General features: G+C 40.3%; 1 protein-coding gene across 3 annotated transcripts in view; it reads left to right on the plus strand.

Moving 5' to 3' along the window:
• LOC145497070 (kinase D-interacting substrate of 220 kDa B-like) overlaps positions 1 to 14,321 on the plus strand; it is a 36,850-nt gene extending 22,529 nt beyond the window's left edge. For 2 of the 3 annotated variants that reach the window (XM_081476866.1, XM_081476867.1), the window contains 11 exons: positions 352 to 450; positions 2,024 to 2,122; positions 4,211 to 4,309; positions 4,640 to 4,738; positions 5,011 to 5,188; positions 5,883 to 6,050; positions 6,797 to 8,772; positions 9,308 to 9,379; positions 9,922 to 10,124; positions 10,845 to 10,909; positions 11,692 to 14,321. In XM_081476866.1, the coding sequence (XP_081332992.1) occupies positions 352 to 450; positions 2,024 to 2,122; positions 4,211 to 4,309; positions 4,640 to 4,738; positions 5,011 to 5,188; positions 5,883 to 6,050; positions 6,797 to 8,772; positions 9,308 to 9,379; positions 9,922 to 10,124; positions 10,845 to 10,909; positions 11,692 to 13,040 (4,407 nt within the window). In that variant the 3' untranslated portion in view covers positions 13,041 to 14,321. The other variant, XM_081476868.1, reaches the window with a different exon arrangement.
• The last annotated feature ends 10,433 nt before the right edge of the window (positions 14,322 to 24,754 follow it).

Below are 24,754 nucleotides of genomic sequence, written 5' to 3' on the forward strand. Positions count from 1 at the left end.
AAAAATTCCTTTCGTCTTTTGATTGATCGCTCGTAGATTGAAAACTGGAACGCTTGTGCTAATGAGGCTAATATTGTAAACAGAGATTTTCCTAAAGAGGCGCGCTTTGTATTTTCCATCACTGATTTGACTAGCTTCGATTTACCGAAGACTGTTTGCTATCTAATTTGGGAATTTACTGGCTAATATTAAGGAAGCCTTGGGTCGCCAGAGTTCAATTTTGCAGACAGAGGAATTTTTTCCGGATTCCAGTTCTTTCCCAATTTTGGACAACCATCGATTCAGTTCGAATTAATTAGCTAATTGGTTGAATTTCATTTGAAACTAACAATTGAATTAAACTGTTAACAGGAAGGAAATTCTGCTCTGGCATGGTCTGCAAAGCATGGTCATGAAGAGATTGTACAACGGCTTCTAGCAAGAGGAGCTTACTTTAACTTGCCAGATAAGGTGTGTTGTTGTCTTAGCATTACTTCTCTTTTTCCTTGAAGTTTCTCGGTGCTAAAAGCGGTTTAGTCTAGGTCAAGACTAGAGGAGTAAACGTTTTAGCAGAAAACCTGACTGAAAAGTGATAAAACTGAAATCAAAATTCATGTTAATCCTGGTTTCTTTGAACAACCGGACACAGTGGTATAAATGTGGTGGGTGCCACAGAGCCATGTTGGAGCAGCTTGAGTAATATTGTTGGCGGTAATCAATTGTCCGCTCATCAACTGTAACTCATGACGTTTGGAACAAAAAAAAAGCTGATTAGGGCAGACATTCCCTGTTCCTTTTGCCGAAATTGCGAACAATTTTCCCTAGACAGATGGAGTTAGTGATAGCCGAAACATTTTAGTCTCTCTGTGGTGTGTTGTGTTGTCTTTTCTCTTTAGCCAGTTTAGTTTAAAGTTCCTCTAGAACAATATCCGAGATTTTGTCGCCTTGGATACATCGTTGCTTAGCAACGCTTGTGCTGAAAAACGCTGGCTTTGTCTAAGGCTCTGTTAGTCTCAGACCCGAGTAGAAGCAAAGACGCTCGCCTTGTACGAAAGTTGACAAGGAAAGAGCATTGGTTATCTAACAAAACTAAAAAGAATGCTAAAAACTTGTCACCAGAGGTCACCACGAACATATTTTATGCAGCTTCTTTTTGGGAGGTCGCTGGCATTTGCAAAACAGGACTGGTTTGAAATCTGAAGTTTTTACAGTTTTCTTTTATTTGATCGTTCCAAACTTCCTTTGTTCATCATTTGCATTTGGTGAATTCGTTAGCTTTTGTTTATTAATGTTGCAGCAAATATTGGACTGATTTTATCGCGTGCCAGATGTCCACCCCGTGTTTCAATTGTTCAAAAGAATCCTTGAACCGTAACGATGCCTTGAATTCACAGGTCAATGTGCCGTGATGAAATTGTGTCTGCTACAAAATTCACTTGTTCCTGTTCACGTTTACAATTTGAATTTTAAGGAATGGACAGTTTTTAAAGCGCTAAATTGAAGGAAAGGGTTTCTATCGAAAGGCAGCTGGCGAATTTTGCAAAGGTAATGGAAAGCTCGACTGATAAGAATCAGAAGAGACATTTGGTTACGTGGAGACTCAACTCTTCGCTAACAGACTTAAATGTTTTATTTCTGTAGCTTTCTGTTGACGACTTAAGTAATTTTGTGCGATTTTCCGCACGAAAATACGAAATTCTAAACTTATCTCTCGTCTTATGGTGAGTTTGTTAAAACCATTTCACGTTTCAGTCATGTTTTCACCGTAAAAATTACTTTAAACAGGTGGACCTGTCTTGCAGTTAGTTTGGCGTACGTGCTGTACGTGCTCTCTCTCAAGAACAGAGAAAATGTGATCTTTTAGTTGTTCAAATTGAATTTGAATATTTCTATTTAAAGAAATGAATAATCCTTTTAACTGAATGAATGAATTGAAATTAGTGAGAGATGAAATGAACTGGAACCAGAAAACTCGAAGTATATAAATTCTGCTTCTTGATAGGCTATTGTTTTAGTTATGTGCGAGTTGTTATTTCCTTTTCAGGAAGGCGAGACAGTCCTTATTTCAGCAGCTAGGGACGGCCATTTAGAAGTGGTGAGGACTTTGCTAAGCAAATATGCAGATGTAGAAGCTGCCGATGTGGTAAGTTCTCTCAGTACACGTTAAGCCATTCTGATACAAATGCTGTGGCATTTCTTCTTAAATCCTTCGCTGCATTGAAGTCGGTTTAGCCAATACAGATTATGCCGATTTTGTTGCCGGCATCTTCGCTTTCGAACAAAAGGAAAGAAACAGAACTAACATTTATTTACTGAAACATTTCATTTCAACCTCCCGGGGATTTGGAAAACATCATTGTGTGATTTCTATAGAATGTGTTTGCTTAATGTTTAACTTAGCCATAAACTTGTTTCGTGCTGTTTAATCGTCATTAAACGCTCAATTCGTGTTAAGCTGCTGTGGCTTGCTGTGATTCAGGAGCTAATGCTATTTCGTTGACGATTGTTTCATGTCGGTCGCTTTCCAGTATCGCTTTCCGACGCAAAAGCCTGTAAAGGTCAGTCTGCGGTTGCCATGTATGCTTTTAAAATATTTTTGCATGTCTCCGGGGGGAGAGATAGTGTGTTCTCGTTCGTCGCTTACGGCTACAGATTTCACATCTGTCGAGGAAACAGTTGAAAGAACTTTGTGTCAGTGTTTACTACATAGCTTTTGATGTTCCTTTTCGGGTTGAAATCCATTTTGAAACGATGTCCGTGAAAGAGAAAGCCAATCGAAGTTTTAACACAGGATTTAACATTTACCAGTTTGTTAAAATTTGGAGTAAGGCACCCAGTGCTAAAGCTCCTTGAAGCTATTCCTGAAGAATTTCTAGGTTCTTGAGTCATTTCTATTCGTCTTCTTTTCATGTTGAGTCGATTTTAGTCTTACCTTACAGGACGCTGGGGTGCGTGAATTATGCTGCCCGGTATATGAATCTCTCTTTGGCCAACATGGCGTCGAAACAGCAGTGAACAATGCCAACTTTACACCTCCATGATTGTAACAAATTTGATTAGAACGGATTCTTCAAGTAAAGCCAGATTCTTCAAATATTCATGTAGCCGAACAATTTCGATACTGTCTGAAGTAGAAATGTCGTGACGGCAAAAAAGAATGTTGGCATAGCGATGTTGATTTATGTCACAGTCACTCACTAGGTAATAATTAAAACTGACGTTTTGAACTCCCATCTATTCTCCATCGAAGCTAGAAAAATACTTAAAAGCTGCGTGACTTTTAAGTTCGGAATAATTGCTTTCAGTAGGGAAAAATTGCTTATTCGTGGAAAGCTTTAGCTAACAATTAGGATCAATCTTGTGTGAGTTTGAAGGCTTCGTTTATTTTTACCGTCTAATCAATCATTTGACAATAAAAGGGGCGTTCAGGGACGAGTATATTCACTTTCGTCGTCAGTAATTTTCTGTTTAGTTTTGTTTTGACATAAGCTACAGGTGGTTTGATTTTAGTAAGTTGATAAATTTTGCTGTCGGCAAACTTTCGACAACTCTGTCTGTTACTTTATCTGCCCGAAAGCTCGCAAGCACGAGCATGTGTTTTGGTTAGTGCGATGTCAAGATGGCGTTTTTTATCTAAAGTATTCACATACCGCTCGCTGTGATTGTTAAGACGGCCACGAAGCGACCCCTTCCTCGCAAATCATTGGTGAGGCCTGTTATTAAAACCAAGCTTCTGTAATATCATTTCCAAACATTGACGTTGTCGCGAAATGGAAACCTATTTAGACAATGAGAGAGAGCAAGGATTTTTAATTGAAATATCTGATAATCAGGGATTGTTGTGACAGTGTTTGACTGATAGAGGGCTGAAGACATTGATAACACACCATAATACAATAGTTTGCGTGCTTGTGCTTTTTGAGCAAGCATTGATTTTGAAGTGTGAAACTCGCGTTACACGCGCAATCAGTTGTAACAGAAATCGGTCAAGACAGCTTAGAGACTTGTTAAGGGTTTAACACATTCAGCTGCCGCAGTGGAGTTGCTCTCTTCCTGCGTTTTGGGCATGGTAAATAACAATGTTGAGACTTCGCTGGCCTGCACAACGCTTTAAAACGGCCTATTTTTTGAGATATTATCTACAAACAAGTGGACGCCTTGTTCGCAATGCTTTTGTTCTCGTATAATGGTGTACACGTAAATAAATCGTCATTTATTTTTCTTATCGCAGGATAGGAAGACAGCCTTGTTTCACGCAGTGGAGAAAGGCCACGTTTTAATTGTAAAGGAACTGTTAGATGCTGGTGCCAACACAGAGACTCAAAACAAGGTATGTTTGCGTCATCCAGTGGAGGAATTCAAAATGGCGGCCTTCTGTATACATAATACCCACTTTACTTATCTCAAAGAAATCTTCTCTTCGCGTTAACGAATGTTTCTCTATATGGAAAATACGTTTCGCCGGATAACGTTTCTGCAAAATTGAGAAATTTTATATACTCATGTTACAATATGTTTTCGTTCCCTGCAATTAGGCTTTTTTAAAGTAACACATGTTTTTGTTTAAATAGCGGATATTGTTACATTAATTTCTAAAAATTATGCCATGTGTTCAGTATTAACCGTCGCCCACCTTTATAACTTAACGTTTTCATCGTAGGACGGAGAAACTCCTCTTATTCGAGCAACACAGAAAAAGCACACGGCCATCGTCTCTCTCCTACTTGAAAAGGGCGCCAGTGTTTCCGTTGCAGATAAGGTAAGTTGTTTTTTTTCTTACTGCTATCGATGCATGTCTTGTAGAATTTGCAGCTGAAGGAGACTGATATTTTTTAGCCCCAGCGGGCATCCTTAACAGCAAGTACGAGCCCAGCAGCAACGGCTAATAATTGGAGTGTTCAGACCAGGTGTTAACCTTTGCGACCTTCACTTTCGCAAGACAGAATTTATTTATAATAACAAAAACATTTCCTGAACGTATATCTTTTACTCGACACTTGACACTCTCGACTTGGGATTATTTCTCGCCAGCGAGGAGATACCGCGGTCCATGTCGCTGTACGAGGCAGATACCGACGAATTTGCGAGCTTCTGTTGAGGAACCCCAAAGACGCCCGCCTTCTTTATCGTCCGAATAAAGCCGGAGAGACTCCGTACAACATCGATCGACAACACAAACACAGTTTACTGACTCAAATCTTCGGAACTGGTAAGACTTCAGTCGGATTAGTGGTGTAGGCAGTGAAGCAGGTAACGCAATGAAGACAATGAACTAACTTCAAGTTTAAAATAATCTGTTTTATTTCTTGTGTTGAGTCATTTAAGAAATGTACGCAGCATGTGTAAACTAAATTCTAGCAGTGTATTTCTTTCCTGAAGTGGTTCTTATGACGAAAGGAGAAAACGAAATGTAGAATTTGATTTGTTGAACTGAAAAATTATCTCTCAGGATAATATCTTGAGGAAACAAGGAAGACTAGTCTTAGTTAACTAAAGTAAGCCCTCATTATCTCAGACGAAAATATCCTTACGATACAACTTCCGTCCGCTCCCCCACCCTCCACCTTCCTGTGCGTCATGTGGTTGCTTAGAACGTTTTACCAATGTGGTATATAAAAGAACTAAATTGAATTGAATTGTATTCAGAAGAGTTCTTGTAAGTACTTAACTTTCTGAGACGCAACATCTTTTCTTAATATAAACCGTCCCAATCCGGCCTAAACACCTTTGTTTTGATTGTAAGATAATTTGCTCAAAAATAACTTGCAACAACAATATTCTCCCTGTGGAGAAAGTTTCAGGTTCGTGTTGCTTGTTAACTCAAGGATGCAGTCAATTATTGGCCGATGTGTATGGTACTCAGTTGGGAGGATTGATATGTCGAGGTTATATGTTGTTTACAGGTTTATTTACTACTGGAAAGAAGTGTAGTGAAGAAGTAATGGGTTACGAAGTCTACACCAGTGCCCTCGCGGATGTGCTATGTGAGCCTTCGCTCACCATGCCGCTGACTGTCGGAATGTATGCGCGCTGGGGAAGTGGGAAGTCCTTTGTATTGCGAAGACTGCAAGGTATGAACTCAACCTCGGTTCACAATTCTTTACTTTTAAGTGTTTTGGGGCATTTCGTCAGTTATTAACTTCGTCCCAATATTGTTGTCACATGTCAAGTCATAGTTAATAGAGGGGACTGGTTATGAAGCCCGGCAAACATCAAAGGAGCAAACAAAGATGCCAAGATTTATGTTGGAAGGTCCACGACCGCGCACAATCTTTTGTTTTGCGTTCGTACACTATGCATGAATTACGAAACCAACACGTTTCTATTGGTTAGTTCCTCAGTACGGAGTAAACAACTATTGTGTTTTGTGCGCGGTCAAGGCCAAAAAAGCGAACAAAAACATACAACAAAGAACTTTGTCGGGTTTCATAACCATTCCCCTCCATTAGCGATGGTCAAGTATACCGGTATTGGTGATTATAATAAGTCTTTGTTTTTGTTTTTCTCCCTCCTCGGTCATCTTAGTAGTTTGATTACCTCTCTCTCTAATGGGAGTGTGATAGCTAAACGCTTGGCACGCTTAACTCTTATTTCCACCAGGGTCGTTGTGTTGTGTTCTTGGGCAAAAGCCTTGTTCTCAAAGTACCTGCAAATGCTAGGTAACCTGGCCTGTAGTAGAAGAGGGGGGGGAGGGGGGAGGGGGGGTGCCAATACTCCTATCTCGTTCCTTTCTGCTGCGGACACCATAAGCCAAAAAACTATTATACGGTGTTTTAACGATAAATTCGACGTTTATCATTTGATTTCTTTGTTTCAGACGAAATGCGCGAGTTTGCTCATCAAGATCTTCGCCCTATGTTTCACTTTTCTCGCTTCATATTTGTTCTTCTCCTGATCTTCTGTGCAGTGATTGGCGTCCTTCTCTCGGCGACTGTAAACCTCGCTGCAGGAGTCGCTGTCGGCGTAGGAATCTTCTTAGCGTGTTATCTTCTATTTCTGTGCGCTTATGTGGCGGACAGACGCTACAATCGTGGCGAACCATCTTGTGGAATCGGCGGATACGTAACTAAGGCAGTGGCCACTGTGAAACTCTTGTGTCAGCTTGTGTTTTGTATTCCTCCGTGCCCCAGCGCCACGAAGCCAAATTCGCCAGTTCGCTTCCTGTTCACGGACTTCAGTAAATTAACTTGCAGCGGAAGCGAAGCTGCGTCGTTGGTCGGAATGATCGAAACTCTGTGTGACGTCGTCGAGAAAGAGTTCGGATTTTTCGTGACCAGGTTGTACAGAGTATTTCGGTCCCAGCCTTCCGATTACGACGAGTCGTCGATGACAGAGGCGCGCTGGAAACGATGTTGTTGTTGCGTGCCGACGTTCACCATCTTCCTGGTGATTCTCGCGCTTGGAATGATCGGTATTGTGTTTTTTAAAGTTTACGGGGCGGGCGGTGGCTCTGTTATAACAGGCATAGAAATTGCGTCTGCCTCGATTGTCGGGGTGGCCGTACTAGTCCACCTTCCCACGTTATGCTCAATCTTGTACTCGTTGGTTTTCTCGCAGAAAAAGCGAATTTCAGTCGTAGCCACGCAGCTGGGGTTGAAGGAAGAGGGATTCATTCACGCTCTTAAACAGGAAGTAGAGCTCTTAACTGACTTGGTAAATTGTGTCGACGGATTCACAAGACATCAGACAAGAGTTGTGATCATGATTGATGGGCTGGATAATTCTGAACAGTCCAAAGTGCTGCAGCTTCTTGACTCGGTCAATCTACTTTTCACCGACCCAGAGGCGCCCTTTATAATATTGATGGCGTTGGATCCTCGAGTGATAATCCGAGCGATCGACCAAAGCTTCAGCAGTATACTGCGCGAGTCACACATCAGCGCTTCGGATTACTTGAAGAGCATCGTTCAGCTGCCGTTCTACCTTCCAGAGCCGAAGTCAAACTACACGGGCGTGCTTCCTGCAGGGGTCGTCACCCTGCTAGAAGACCTGCGAGGTGAACTGCAATCTGACAACCCAGCTCTGGCCGAACGTTCGAGCGTGGCGGTGGACGATTTAGAATGGGACGGCGAAATGCTGGAATACAACGGTGACAATTGCCTTCCCCAGGCACAGAGACTGTCCCGGGACTTGCACAACTGTAACGGTGGGGTCCCGAGTCGGGTACATCCCGAGTTGGAGCTGCATCATTCGATGTTGTACGAGCCTTCTCATGAGGAGGAGCGATGTCTGGATCACCAGAAGCTCCTTGACAGAGAGCTGGAACTTGAAGAACGCCGGCGCATCTCTACCGACCTTGCGCAGGTACTAGCTGATAACGAGACTGTGAACCCGTTGGGTGTGAAGAGACTGATGAATATCGTCTCCTTGACATGTCGGCTCCTCCGAGCGCGTGGTATCGAGTACTCCTGGAAGCGGCTCGCCGCCTGGGTCAGCGTAGTGGACGGCTGGCCGTACAAGACCTCATGGCTTGTTCTTCTCATCGAAGACAGCAACACCCGTCTACTAGAAAACGTGTCGTTGAAAGATCTTTACGAAGCGACGTTGTCCGTCATGCCGGTCATTAATGAAGTGGACTGCGCGGTGGATGGAGACCCTGTGTATTTTGAAACCTTCCTGGCAAGTCACCACCCGCTTCTTAGCACGTCTGACGTGCGGCGCTTCTTGCCGTGTACCGTTCATCTTGATCCATCATTGCGCAGGCAGATGGTGGAGTGCTTACAGTCAGGAGTGGCTGTGACTGGTAATAAATCAGATACTGGAAGTGTAGGCAAAGGAAACCCTCATCTTCAGGTGAGACGTGTGCTTTGACGAACTCCTGGTGAAATAAACGTCGATTAATGGCTCATATTAGCACCATGTATCAAATAAGCGTCGCCAACATTCCCTTTTACGTTTAAGTTAAGTTACATTTAATTTAATTTGGAATCGTAAGGGAAGATTTCCTCAGCTTCCCGGTTTTTACTTTTGGGCACTTCAAATCTTTTCGTGAAATATAAGCACCTGTCTCTAATAAGCGTCGTCATTTGAGCCAACAATCTTTATTGGACGTCTCAGACTCTATATTTGCAGTCAAGAGAAATTGCAATAGGATCCTTGTTACGTGTAGGGGAGTAACTCAACAGTGCTAATTTCTCGATATCGTGAATACATTGCATCTCAGGCAGACGAACGTACAGATGATCATCAACTGCATGTACAGACATGGTCTTGATGTAGTTGGTGTAATGAAAGAAGTTACGTTGCAGCTTCAATTTCCAGGGACTGGACGAAACGACACTTATCTTAAAAACCCTTAGGCTAAAGCTTCTTTCCCTTCTGTCTCCAGGTTGGTTGCTCAGCAAGATCTGACAAGCAAGCAAGCTTACCTATGCTATCAATCGAAGATGTTTGTAAACAGGTTAGTAACTGGCACAAATCTAAGAGGAAAAATTCCAAATAATTGCTTTCAAAGTGGTAGAAATTTCCTCATACACCAGTACATCTAGGGGAGTGGAGATACTCCTCTACGCTTAAAGGAGCTCAGTCATGGTATTTCGAGTTATTTTGGCCATCTACAAAAATTACCTTTCAATTGAAGGAAACTTGAAAAAAGCACCAAAGAGATACTAATAAACCACAAGGAAACAAGGATGGTTAAGGGTAGGGAAGATTAACACGAAATTACAAGCGTCTAACCTTAAAAAGTTTGGCTAAACTTTTCAAGATGCAAAAACTTTCATGTAGCCCCTTTAAATCACGAAAACAGCGTCAAGCTCTGGTGGTGTTGGACACTTAACCTTTGTAGCCTTCCTTGTATAGTTCACGAATACTTTAGTTTAGTTGATTAGTTTATGTATTACGTTTGGTAGCACGTTCTACTGTAGATTAATCTTTCAACTGAACGCTGTTGAACCAATTGAACCAACGCGTTTAATTTTATCTGTATCGCTTGCTTCTCAGATTGCGGAGCTGGAAGGCCTGGATCAGAAACAGATATCCACTTATCAGACCGTGATAACAGGAAATAACATTAACGGCAAAGTACTGGCAACGTGCGACTTGAACGAACTAGGACACATCATGGGCATGACGTTCGGTGATTGGCAGTTGTTCCGCGCATGGGTACTAGCGGCCAGAAATCCTGCTCAGGAATGCACGGCTTGGTATGTGACTTTCTGTTAGCGTGTCATTTCTCTTTATGTTTTCGTTTATCAACAAAAAACACGGAGTAGTTGTGTGTCATCCGAAAATGCTACATAATTTCATGGGTTTACGGGGTAGAAAAGTTCACCAGCAAAATAGCAAAGACGTGAAATCTAGGAACTGATGAAAACAGAGCTCTGATCGCGTGGAAGTCGTAACTTATGTTACAGCTGATGAGTTTCTTTATTCTCAGCACCTGTCTGCTTGACAGCGTGTTGCTTTTGTAATGAGAAATTACTGGATTTTTATCACTTCGGAATATAAAAGAATTCGTGCTAAATTTGCACCATGTGGGATCTGGCTTACTGCACGATTTGCCCTTTAAAAATAACTTAGACTTTTCAGTTGACGCAGCTTGTGTTGTGTATATTGTGGTAGACTGCGTTATTTCTTTGTCATTTGCGTCCGCGTAGGGAAAAAGAAGCATCCCTTCAGCCATTGCGTACTGGACCACTTTTGGGTTATTTGCATGCTCCCAGACTCTTACTCTTACCGGAAACAACCAGGCTTCTGCGCGCGCACCTCTCGTTTGAGTCCCACTCGTTTGTGGCCTTTGTGTATGTTGTCTTTCTCGTACGTTTCACCTTCATTTGTGTACATTCCAGTCATGTGGTTTATTTGTGGCTATTCACACGGGTCTCCCGGTGTATTCATCTGAACTCCTCAATCATTTCTTCCAGTCACTTGAATAGCAGATGCGGTAGTCCAGGAGAGATGAATTGCCAGCTTCTCAAGACATCTTCAGGTTAGAGCTATGCATGCGTGCTGTCTTAAGCTCTATTTCCAAACACACGGATGGTTAGCGGCCGGTCGGTATTTCTGAAGGCGTCCGTCTTGCCATGTGTTTGGTTTTGCTCCGATTTGGTTCTCTGTTAAGTTAAAATGGTCTTGGGTTGAAATGAAATGTCGATGATACTAGTTTGATCCCAGGTTAGGAAAACATGTATCTATGTCGTTTTAGGTGAATCGTTGTGGCATCTTGGCAAGATTTTCCGATTGTCCAATAAGGAATAGCCCTCACTTTCTCACGAAATGACGTCAGCATGACGTCATAAGCTTTTAAGACGACGACTTAAGCATTTATGATGACGTCACGTCTGTAAGACTTGACTCCACGTGCAAAATTCAAAAGTGCTATGTTATATGGCGTCCCAACTTTGTGAAAAGACTCTTAATTTCTGTGTTGAGATGACGTGAATAATGTGTAAAATGACGTCACATCTTTGTAAGAACAAGTTGGCTTTGCGTCTCTTTAAGAGACTATCTGATTGGACAAAAGACTTCCGAAACGCCTTGAAAGCGCCTCGAAAACTCCTCGGAATTCTGCGACCTAATACTTAAAACGGCATTTTGTTTCAACTTCACCGGATCGGAAAAACTACGAGTGCGGCTGTTAAATCGAAGAACAGAAAAAGCTTTCTCTGTCAGCACAATAACTGCATGCTTTACTGGCCTTTCGGGGTACTATCAGGCATTGTTTGGTTCTTTTGCTATAATACTATTTGTTTTTCTCGTTTTACTTTTCAGGCGGGTGGGATCACGTCAATCCGCTGACTGCACCTGGCAGGAGCAGCGCAGATTCAGCGGAACAGGTTCCGCAAGAGTCTCCTTCGTCGAAAGCCCCGGATATAGTGTTACAGCCTCCTTCGGCGCCGGAGAGCGAGGAGGAAGACAATAACGGTGAAACTGTCGACACGGTAGAGACAGAACTCGAAAAAGAGGAGAACGTAAAGAGAATTGACGAGGCTTTTGACGACGAAGAAGCAGAAGTCGAGGCAACTGATGCGGGTTTGAATCTGATTAAAACTAAGAGAGATAATGTTCTTATTTCTCTTGAGGATGACATTAATCTCCCTCCTCAGCCTGAGATCCCGGCAGTGTTTAATGACGATGACGATAACGACGACGAGCTCCCTGCCCCTCCCCCATGCGGCGCTGATTTGATCACGTTTAGTGAATCAGAAGATCAGCGCGAACGCTCAGACCTTGAAAACGACATTTTCCCTGTTCAGCCGGCTGAATCGGCTACATCATTGAAGAAACCAAATACTTCAACAGCAATGGAGTGCACATGCGAAAGCCTCCAACCTTTACAGACAATTGAACCCGTTCAGGAATGCAAACCTTCCAAGAATTCGTTGTTTTTCGACACTGAAGACAGTGAAGACGTTGGTCGCCCTGTGCCTATTGTGTTAACGCTGAACAGGAATGGACCTGTCAAGTCTGCTGTAGCCGTCAAGAGAAGCAACAGCGCTTCCGGAAGTAGCACCAGCAGTTCCGGTTCGCGTGGATCGCCAATTTCGCAGTCAGCTTCCGTTGATTTCGGTCGCGAGAAATCTAGACCCAGACTCTCTCTGTCAGCCCGACAGTATTCGCTCCCAGAGCCCAGTCATCTGGCGCGACCTCACTCTTCGACGGATATCATCACTATCGAACATCCGCCAAAATTTCTTAAAAAGACTCACGAGCGCCCGCGAGTTGACTCGGATAACGAACCCGAGCCTTTTGCACTTCCTTCGGATCGGTTGATTCCGGAAACAACGAACGAGGGGAAAGACTTGAAACGATTCAGTCGTGATTCAAACGACTTCCCACCCCCTCCACCGTCCATCGAAGACAACTCAATTGATGATCAAGGGGACTCCCCTTGGGTTCCACTTATGACTCGATTTCAGGTTGAGGCCGGCGGTTCGCCCGTCTCTGAAAGTGCTGAGGAGCCGTTGTTACCACAGCGCCGTCCCAGGCCAAAAACGTCAGCAGGCGCAAACGAACACAAAGTGCCAAAATTCCGCACTTACACGCCGAAACTGAAACCAACTTACGTGGAAACTAAAAATAGTCAGCAAGAGAATCTGAAAAGCGAAACTTGCGTGTGAAATATAGCTTCTACGAACTCCATCAATTCGAGAATCCTCGACGGCCTCGCTTTGGCAATAGCCTCGTTTTGCTTTCAACGTCATCGTCTTACGACAGGCAAATGAGATGTACGTTAGGCTTTTAGCTGGGATATTTTAGCAGTTAAAACGATATCAGAAACGGGTCCTCCCTGTTAATTTTAGATAGAATGAACATTGAGACATAGCGATATTGTTGTGCGGTTTACGAGTGTTGTGAAAAATTAACGAATCACTTTGAAAATGTACCACGTGGTGTAATTGGACGTAGTGACAGAACGTCAATTAACGTATAGCAAACTCAAAATACAATCAGAAACAGCTTTTGTGTACTCGCGGAACGAGTTGGTTGCTGGTGTGAATTGAAAGCAAGAATTGTGAATGAAATTTTTTAAGTTTACTGGAGAGCGTTGTATGAGCAGGCTTTTTGAGATAATCAAGTGCTTTTAAATCTGTTTCTTATTTTATTAATTTTACGTTGGTAAGGAGCTGACAAGAAAGTACTTTTTACCTGTAATCATATAGAGAATTTGTGTTTTTATTTTTTATTTTTTAAATTCATTATCGTTACTTTGTTGTGAAGTTTGATGGAGCTGTATCAGTCGGTACAACTTGAAATTTTTAGGCCTAACTTTTTCGGCTAATTTTTTTACTGTCTGTTAACTATAATTCCTTCTTTAGGAAAATATTAGTTTGTGTATTGCCTTAATTTCGAGGTATAAATTTTGCGCAAAAGGAAGTTTTCTCAATATTACACAGTCAGTGCAATACGGTAGCTCCTTTAAGCTTACTCAACGAGTTATTTCGTTCTGTGGTGGTTAACTTTTGAGGCTTTGAAGTAAATTAAGAATTCTTAAGCCCAGTTAAGGCAGTCAATCGTCAGTTGTACCAAGACTGTTACCTAACTTATACTGTGTGTAAAACAGCCTAAGTAATTGTTGCTATTAGAGCTATTTTCACTTGAGTGTCGAACATAATTGGGTTACATGACTACGCTACATGATTGGTATATAAAGAAACTCGCGCCACTTCTTCATCCAATCAGAAGTAAAACGACAACCAATCGTGAATCGCTCGCACACGTTTTCCCGCGCTTCCTGACAGCTACAGCTAATTACTTCGAGTTTTAATGAATTGGTTCATTGCATTGTCTGCGTCCTTTGTAGCCAAAAGTGATTACCGTGGTTTTGGTTTTGCGACACTCAGTTGGAAACCGCTCAAGATGCACGGGAAAACATTTAACTGGCCAGAGCCGAGCGTAGGCCAGAGCTGGCCAGAGCCTTAACAAGCTAGAGTCAAGCGCGGGAAAACACTTAACAAGCTAGAGCCAAGCGCGTGTGGGAACACATGAAAACGGTGCCAAGCGCGGGAAAATGTGTGCAAACTATTCACTGGGTTTTCGATGTGATTGGTTGAAAGAACAGCATGTTTGCTCTGATTGGTTAAGCAGGTTTCACGAACCTTTTGAACCAATCACAGTACTCGGCAAAGTAAAAATTACTTTCGTCTCTCAAGTGAAAACGCTTTTAGCAAGACCTAATAGATGCCTAATTTCCTAGGATTTACCTTGTAGTTGAAATTCCACCTGGCAACGTGTTCTAGCAACGAGGCAGGGCACTAGAATTTTGACTGTAGCAGTCAAATGTGAGGGTAAATACGAGGCCGCAGCTGCAAAGAACTAATTTGAATGTTTCTTTCTCTTTGAACAGTCGTGGCTGTTGCGCCAGGTGTAATTACAATCTATTTATTTGCTATCAGATCTTATGAGCTTAAAAGCTCCAGAATGTATCGATAGATATGGTTGAAATATACATTGAACATAATTACGAACGAAACTTGTGTGATTTCTCTTGTTTATTTATTTGGGTGCGTTTCTGTGGTAAAATGAAAATCCGCATTCTTGATTGCGCTTATTTTTTAAAACAAGAAAATAGATTATGAAGCCACTGAGTCCATTATGCAAGTGGATTCAGGAGATCATACCTAAATCTGGAAATGAATAGTGAATCTGCTTGAAGTAATAACGTTAAGGCGTTAAAAACGCAGCTTCTTTTCCTCGGTTTTGTCTACCGTCCACACTAATCCGTCACGAAAATGACGCTTTTGGAAAACACTCTTCAAACCGGAGAAATTTGAAAGCAATGGATTGGCGTTTCAGTGTGGACGGAAAACATTTTGAAAACGGAGCTTTTCGAAAACAATGAGGTCACGATAATCACGTGACTTCCGGCCCTGCCCGAGTTTCCTTCAAACTTAAATCCAAAATGAGCGGTGATTGTTGCGTTTTCAAATTCTTCCGGCGTAGTGTGGACGGAAAACATTCGACGCGTTTTCAGAGCGAAAATGCCTTTTTCAAAATTCTCCAGCGCTGTGTGGACGCGGTCTCGGTCTCCTGTTCCTCTGGACTTCTGTTTCCAACTTTAATCACTATATTCTTTAAGCTATAAGATCTTCTCTTTACTCAGACGTATGCTCTCATAGATAGATGAAATACATGCATCGCATCATACCCCCTAAGTTTCCCTTGTCGTCTCGATGTCGTCCGACCCCGCCCCGCGCGAGTCGCCGCTCTGGAGTTTCGGTGTTCCATCTCCCTCGGCCACCATTTCTCCGGAGGACCATCTTTTATAAAGATTGTTTGAAACAGAGTTTTTATACCTAATCGTACCTTTTTGGTACGCTTCGGTGGCATATCAGGCGAGTGTGGTCGAGCCATGGTTCGTATTTTGGCAAGACGTAGTTGAGCCAAAATATCCACGGCGAGTCGACCCAACGTGCCTGATATGCCTCTGAAGCATACCAAAATAGTACGATTAGGTATTTGCTTTACCCAAATTCGACCCAGAAGTAAGCATACTGTAGCCATATCAGGTCAGTGACTTGATATCTTAGGATATCAGGTAGTAGACACGGCTTCTGATTGGCTAATTGCGAATTTGCACGGCAACAGGCTATAGCATACACTTATTTGACAAAGCAACCTTTCAATATACTGTAAACAAGACGAACGTCATTCTGGAAAGTGAGAAACGGAAAGAATTCTCCTAGTTCATTTTTTCTCGCTTTAACACTCTATAAGAATAATATTTTCAAGCGAAATCCTAAGGCGTCTTCACCGGTTTTTAGCTATTGAGTATCGATTTTCAACTCTTTCCTCACATAAGGTTGTCCCTTCCTGGACCTGCAAATCTTGCATTTTTCTACACATTGAATGTACAATACGAAGAAAAAATTCCTGAGCACTTTCAAGTCCATAGACTAAACCGTAGAACTAGCCTCTTCCGCGCTTTTTTTTGTTTTCTCGCGCGCTGTTTTTCGCGCTGCGTCCCCTTTAACTGAACCCCTGGAAGAGGCTAGAATTGAACGGAACGTTATATTTAACCGATGTCTTATCATTATAGATTTCAACGTGATTACTAAGTCATTGTGATATCAAAGCTACTCAAGCGAACGAAAACGCGGCTATTTTCTAGGCCAACGAGGTGACAGGAAAACGCACAATATCCGAGTAAATGTGTGTTAAACTGTTGCAGTCGTCTCTAGACTTTGATTATTAATATTAATTACTTTCAGTTCCTGTTATAAAATAGGATGAACCAACGCTATGGGTGGCTACAAAAGACTATGATACCTGATAATTGAACGACCCACCCCTCAGTTGCTAAGGGCTCAAAACTGATGATTTACCTCCTCTTTGCTACGGCGCCTCCACCCCACCCCCCCCCCCCCCCCACCCCCTCACCTTTTTGACCAGTTCCTAATCAATATTCTACAGCTTGAAATCCTGGTCCGGGTTGTTCAAAGCCTGATCAATTAGTTAACCCAGGAGGAGCGAGAATTTAGATTTGAGTTTTTTTAGCTTTGCGGTGAGGTTTTCTGTTTATATTGTTTGGCCTCCTGAGTTAATTGAATAATCTCAAACTACACAAAACGTAGGCAGTGAAAGCATTTTTATACAAGAAAAATTAATACTTCGGTTAACTTTTAATCCAGGATTAGCGTTAAACGGCTTTCGAACAACGCGCCCCTGCTGTACTTCATTTCAAACATGATTTACGTGATATTCCTGTAATATATATATTTTTTTCTGCTTTCAAACACATTTCTCTTTCAGACGCACTTTTGTTTTTTGTTTTTTTCGTCTTTTTTTGCATGATTTTTGCTAACTTTTCCAAATACTAAGATTTTAAAGAATAGTTTAATTTATTAGTAACAACATGGTAAGCAAAACAAGATGGAATGCTCACAAAAAATATCCTTGTCACTTGCATAAACAAACGCACGATTTTCTTTCTTTTTTCTTTTTTCGCGGTTCCTGATTCGCTGGCAGAAAAAGTGTGCAAACAAATTTCCGCGTCGGATTTGGGCCGTGTTTGTCAGCGATTGGCGTGAGTTTCTAATCCATATTCATAGCAATCGAAGAGTTTTGCACATTTTAAACTGTTTGTTGATGAGTGAAGACGTGTCGTCCGGCCAAGGGCCAATTGTACTCCTGAAGGAAGAAGATGCTTAATGCTGGAAGGACGTTATGCTAGGAGAGAAGTCATCATTCGATTCCAACTGAAGGTAAGCGATTCTTTTGGAAAACAGTCGCTTTGTTTTATTTCGAAAGCCACTCCAGTATCAAAATGTTACCCATGCGAGTGAACACGTGCAATGGCTGTTTGCTTTGAGCGTCGCATCTTGAAACAGGACAGCAAAGCGGTATCTTCAATTCCACGTTTGTAATATTTCAAGAGCGGCCAATTTGAATGATACTCCTGCAAAAGCTAATGCTCCGTAATATTTAACTGAAATTTCGGATGTTTAGTGGTCAAATTTGCCTGACCAAACGCTGAAGCCAAGACGAGAGACAAATGGAGATGAGAAATCATTTACCTGTTCAAAGAAAAAAAAACGCGCGCTAAAATTTAACCTCATCATGAAATTGCACTGGGCCATTTAGATTTCTTAAGGTTCGGCGTTAGGTTTTGGAGGTAACATTTCGTTATTGTTCTGCAAAGTTTTTCCTTGTTTCGTTTAGTTTACTTGCTTTTGGAATGTTCGTACATGTTGTACCATAACTGAACTGTAAGATTTTTGCTTTGCCCGTTTAATTTGTAGACTCGCTGGTATTTGTATTGTATTCGAGTCGACTGAAGCTTTTACAACGTGCATTATTTTTTAACGCTTGAGCATTTGCTGATCTTGGACTTTTTCATTTCTGTTTCCAGGAATTCAGTTCTGGCAGGCCAACGAAGCTGATGGAGTGGACAAACTGGAATCACCGAATTAGGAGGAATTCTTCAAAGATAAGAACTTTGAAATTGTTAGATAGCTAATAAAAATGGTGGCTGAACAATGTCTAGTTAAATTTGTTAGGGAATAATTGTACAGTGATTGTCTGGAACGGATAAAAATTGACTTCATTAAGAGACTGGAAAATGGAAGGAAATACTTTAAACTGGAAAGGATCATCACTCTCGACTCGTCACATCGCACACTAACAGTATTCTGAATCGGCGAAAAAAATGCCTCAGTTAGAGACTGGGAAATATGGTAAACGAAGTGCTTCAATTTCAATCGGTTTCAATATCAGTCACCATTTGCCGATTCTTTTGCAGACATTATTGCGAACCTTGATAGCGTTCACTTAATTTTTTTTCAGTTTTCGATAATTTTGATTTAGTTCATCTCGAGCGGAGTAAATTCTTGGTTAATATCTTGAGTTCATGCAATTTTATATATTATTGAACCTCGAATATTGATGAAAATTTTATAGTTCATTTGATAAGTCTAGCTTTTGGAAAAGAGTGTTTGCGATTCTTTAACGCTGATTTCTCGAGGTCTTTTAGTCATGTCTGCAAAGCAGTCGGTGATTTATACGTATCTGTATTTAACGACTTCAGTTGATGCTGCAGAAATAATATTTTTCAAAGGTGGCACTGCAAAACGTGAGAGTTAAGAAACTACGGACTATAGACGAATTCTGTTGAGAGATAAAAGGATTGACTATATTGATGTTAAAATCAACAACTGAAACTAACAAGGGAAAATTGCAGGTAAAAGATCATGTTTATTTGATGTGTACGATACAATGGATAGAGCCACCTTAAAAGATTCAGTTTTGCTGCATCAACTGTACAACTGTAGTAAACAAGAGAATATGGCCTTTTTGATAAAAGAGCAGATTTCTCCAAAACATCGCAGGTTTCAGTCTTTCTTTTCTTTTTTTTATTTTTCGCGTGGAACCCTGACTGACTGACTGACTGACTGACTGTACACTAATAATCGATGATTTCAAAAATTACTCCACTGTCGCCGGCATTATTTACTAACAAACTGTACAACTGACTGATGCTCTGCTCAATGGGTTGATTTCAGTACAAGACTATAAATAACATGCAGCGAATGATTTGAAAATCTGTTTTACTAATTTCGGACAATGACCGCCTCGTTACAAACGAATCATTCGCGACCTCGACTAAACTAATTTGAACGAACTTGGGTTTCGCTCAGAGACAACTGATATTTTCTAATCATAATGAAATCTGACTGTAACTGACTTTGCTATCGCTGTTTACAAACATCGCGCGAGTCTAACCGTACCAAACAGTTTCAGCACAAACAACTTTTCACCCGACTGGAAACGCCCATCATCAATAACTACTCTTTACTGGTTTTGAGAATTACTCTTACACCATACTGACGAACTACTTAACTTCAGGGTTCAAACCATTTGTTAATAAAAACAAATTTGTTTATACAACGCAAAGTACATAGGTAGTTTTCATTTTGGCTTGTTTTCGTTTGGTGAACGTCCGGGCGGAGAATGTTTATACAGGGCTATGTTCTCTTGTCATATTTTGAGTGCTTGTTACAAACCCTAATGCCTGGTTAGAATAATATTGAGATTAACAGGTCTAGATTAAGTTAGTGTTTCCAGTTTTCGGTTATACGGACAACCTAATCACACAAAAAAAACAGCCAAATTAACCGCCTTATTTTGTCAAGTATTGCTTATGTCGATAACTTTTTAATGTTCCAAAACAGAAACAACACGCAGTCATTAAGTCAGTGAAACAATTGTCTGGTTTGCTGTCCAAACAAAGTCAGGATTTTCAGTTTTCTTATTGTACAGACCAAAAAAAAAAAATAAACAAATTTCGCTGATGAATAATTTCATTGAGTTCTCTTTCTGTTAACTTTTCAATTTTTGGAAAGTAGAAACCTGAATCATTTATTTGGCTTCACAATTGTCTTGTTTACTTTCATAATTTTAAATCAAAATTGCTTTCCTGTGCTATCACTCGACGAAATACAGTCTTTTGGGAAAAAAATGCAATGAATAACTTGGCTTGGATATTGTCTTCATAATTTTAAAGTGTTATCACTTTCTTCTGTTATACATAGCGAGAATAAAGAATTCGGAAATTATTTTCTGATCTGATTTTAAAAATATTTCGATCTCAAATTCGTTTGTAAATTCAGCAGTGTTTTTGATAGCTTTTCAGTTTTTATTATCCTTTTGCTATTTTATGTCAACAAAACGATAAAATAAAACCTGCAATGATTATACGGCTGCACAGTTGTAAACTATGATGCAATTTGAGAATGTCTTTACTGAACGAATCAAACAAGATGAAAAAGCGAATTTCAACCGGGTTTCATATTAGTTCCGATGCGTGTTTTCGCTTTCAGAATTGTTTGTCCTTCATTTCGTTTTGTTTATTGTTGTCCGTATAACCTTTATCTCGTTTTTTTGTTTATTTTATCCTCATGTTCGCGTTAAGGGTGAGTTTTAACTTTCTGAATTGAATCGCTTCAACCAGGCACTTGGGTGTTATAATAAGCCGGTTTTTGAAAAATGTTTAGTAAGTAGATGAAGATCTTTTACCGCTGGTGCTCGTTGTAACACAGCACATTGCATGAATGCGAATTTAAAAAAAATTAAGACACCAAATTACATTGTGCTGATTTCTGAATTGTTGAAGTTGTTGAAGTTGTTGTTAAAATCAAAATAAAACCTGAAATCAGCTAACAGTAACAACACGAGCAATTGTTGCATGGCTAAACAACAGTTAAAATTTTCTGTATTACTCCAAAACTTCATAGCTGTTGTTACAGATTGTTTAGGATGGGATAATTTTTTTGACGTGTTTGGTTCAATTTGTCCTGTGTTACAAACGAGAATTAGTTGAAAAAGGTTTTTATCCGAGACATCATCTCGTGCGAAAGAGTTTGGAAAAAGTGAAAATGTTTCTTTGATGATTAGCTCGGTTCAAAATTGTTTTATACAAGCAAAGAGGTTGAAATATCTTTTTCGGATTTTTTTTGAGGATAGAAAACAAATTGGCGTTTTACTTCCAACTTTTTTGCACGAAATGATGTTCAAATTATTTTTGGCGGGAAATTATAAGGGAAGCCATTTTGAATTTTTTGCCGAGAAAGTTGCCAGGGGAAACGCTGTGCAAATTATATCAAATTTTCCCGCCAAAAGTCTTAGTATATAGAGGAAACATTTTTTCGTCACACCTTTTTTAATTAATTTATTTTCATTAACTAATGAAAGAATATTTGAAGTGAATAAAGTTAATTGAAACACAAAACACTTGTTTGTATTTATTGTTTGAAACATTTGATTGAAGATAATAAAAGAGATTACAAAGAAATAATTGTTGACTTTATTGACTTGTATTCATTGCACTTTAATATATTAAAGACAACAGCAGACAAAAAGTGAATACAATTAATTGGCAATATAAATAAACTTAATTTTCTATTTTTTCCAAAACAAATTGGCGCATGCGTATTTTGAGCGCCGTATTTTTTCTAAGTCTTTTGGCGGGAAAATTAAAAATTTTCAAACGGATGTTATAGAGAAGTAATTTTTTTTAAAAAAACGGCGCATGCGTATTATAAACGCCCGTATTTTTTCTAAGTTTTTTGGCGGGAAAATTGAAAACATTTGAACAGATGTTACCATAGAAAAACTCTTGCGACAAAAATTGTAAATGATGTTTATTAAAAATACTTCCTTAAGCTCAATGAAATCCTTGAGAAAAAATACTCTAACCTTTGCGAGTTGTTTTCAACGGAAAAGAAATTTACTCTGATTCTTCCTTGCCAATTACCCGCTTAAAGCCGAAAATGTTCTTGTCAAGTTTGTTTTCTACCTTGTATTAAACATGTCTTATCCTTGGATGACCCTCTTGTTCGGCTCTTGCTTGATTTTGTTTTGAAGCGTACGAACCATCAAAACCTGCACGAAAATAAACACGAAAAGATAAATCACTGAGTACAATTATACAGATAATCTTACTATGAGTTCATTTACTTATATAGTTTTGAAAACTCTGCTTAGAAATCGAAAATAAACTGAATTTTGCGATGAAAACACAGCAGGCCCCAGTTATTTGAAGGCTGGATAACGTTATCCACCGGATAAATCACTATCCAGTGGATTGGTATTAACAAAACAAACCACGCTATCCGCTGGATAGTGATTTATCCGGTGGATAGCGTTATCCACCTTTCGAACAACCTGGGCCAGGAAATTACGGAAACAAACCCAGACCGAATAGAAATGTGCTACATCAAACATTTTCAGCGATTACCACCTACAAATCAGCAATAGCTTTCGAAACCAGTATAAACAAGTGCGGAAACAGATCGTCCAGCGAACTTCAACCGTTTGTGTTTATTCCTCGGCGTTAATCTTCTACAGATTTTCATTTACATATTTTTAATTTCGTTATTTCACAACTGAGATATTCTCAAGACAGTGATGATAATTTTTCCAGCTTATTACACGTCCGAGAAGAATACTTCTTGGAGAGTGATAAACCTTCATAACATGTAAATGCTAATGTATTCTCCTGACAAATTTGTGTCTCACTAACATGATATTTTGCGACTCGTTGCGGTCTGAAGATGATTTTGTCATTTGCAAATGATCTTCGCATCGTATTATGACCCTCAGGAAAGGAAAATTACGCGCAATGTGTAAAAACTAATCTACTGACCTCGCCAACAAACGCCATCGTCGATCGTGAGCTTGTCCTTCTCTCCTCAAATAGTGTCTTGCTGATTTCCAGTTTTTCCCATTCCCTGCTTGTCGCATTCCTGGAAAGAAAAAAAAGAATTAGGTAACAACACCCTGGAAAATGTGTCTGTTCGATTCAATGTTTAAGAAAACAAGTAAGCGAGTAGTGAATGGTCGATAACATAAACCACTTTGAGAAGGCGTAAACATACAATTTACACTTGTACACAGAATCCGTGAAGTTTTTGTGTGTTTTTTTTTTTTTTTTTTTTTTTTGCTAATGCACACAATCAGATCAAGTTTTGGCATAAAACGTTTCAAAACTCATGATTTTTCAAAGAAAGAAACTGAAGCATTTACAACTTCAGCTGTTCCTCAAACCGACAGTCAGAAGGTAACCGAATTCACTTCGGCTTAAAGCAATGAACAGGCCAGGAATCTTCGTTTACACTACTGCTTTGCCTTGTTAGCGCAAGTACTTTAATGACCTTTAATCTCTGTTCGAGCAACAAAATTATCAACCCTGAAGACTGAAAGAACGTGTCAAGATCAACTGCCGCAGGAGATTTTATATTATTTTGTGTGACGGAAGTTTAAAGACTCATAATTTTCCAAACACTTTTGACACCCAGAAATCTTGCGGAGTTTGAATCGAAAGCAACTGTCTCCTCCGATGTCACTTCCTAAAAACAGGAACAAAAAAGATCACTTTTCACCAATTACTAAGTTTTACAAACTTTGGAAATATATGGTGTAAATTTGTGTCTGGTGTAATGCAATCCGTACGCTGTATGCCAGTGAGCCAACGGGGCAAATAGTTTTCTTTCGTCCTTTCCCTGTTGTGTTTTGATCTAGTATCAATACTAGTTCAGAAAGTTTCAAATATTCTCATCCACCACGATCTCTAGTTTCCAACGTTGCAGTCCTTTTTTTGGAGAAACCAGCAAAGGTTTACATCATCAAAACAGCACGAACCTGTTGGTTGCAGAACACCCTGATGACTAGTTATCCTACAGTCTGTCTGTCTGTCCATGTCAGTCACGAAAGCCTGCTCTAGCCACATCAGCTTTACCTGACAACAAAATGTAAGGTGATGCTTAGACGAGGAGACATGACATATTTGTCTTAAATACAGCTAAAATAATCTAGTCTATGAGAGGGTGTTTCGAAGATGCCTTTTATTTCCCATTCCAAGAAGTTTAGTGGAAGAGAAAGGACAAACTCCTCCCCTCTCCATTACACTACTCAGGAGTACACAATTAACAAGGTAATTTGCCAGAATCCATCCGGGGTCATCATTTCGAAAAAAAATTCCCATACGGATTTTAAATGTGATTACTGCGATGTACATTATTAATATCGGTTACATGTGACGCCACCACCCACATCAACGTGTAGGGGACACGCATTCCGTAATCGGAAAACATTTCAAGGATGAACAAAATGTAAAACAAATGCTGACAAAATGGACTGAAACTTCAACTAATGGCTGAGAAATTGCCGAAAATTGAACTGACAACTGAGATTCCAGCAACCCCTATCAAGACCTTTGGTATCTATGTGAGAGCAACACCCCCCTCCGCCCCGCCACGATTGGGGTAGAAATGATGGGACAAGGAATGCTTCTCTCCCCCATAGAAGAGATGTTAGTCCGATGAGAGTTAATCCCTAG

The sequence above is a fragment of the Orbicella franksi genome, chromosome 9 (assembly GCF_964199315.1).
Source record: "Orbicella franksi chromosome 9, jaOrbFran1.1, whole genome shotgun sequence".
Taxonomy (NCBI): Eukaryota; Metazoa; Cnidaria; class Anthozoa; order Scleractinia; family Merulinidae; genus Orbicella; species Orbicella franksi.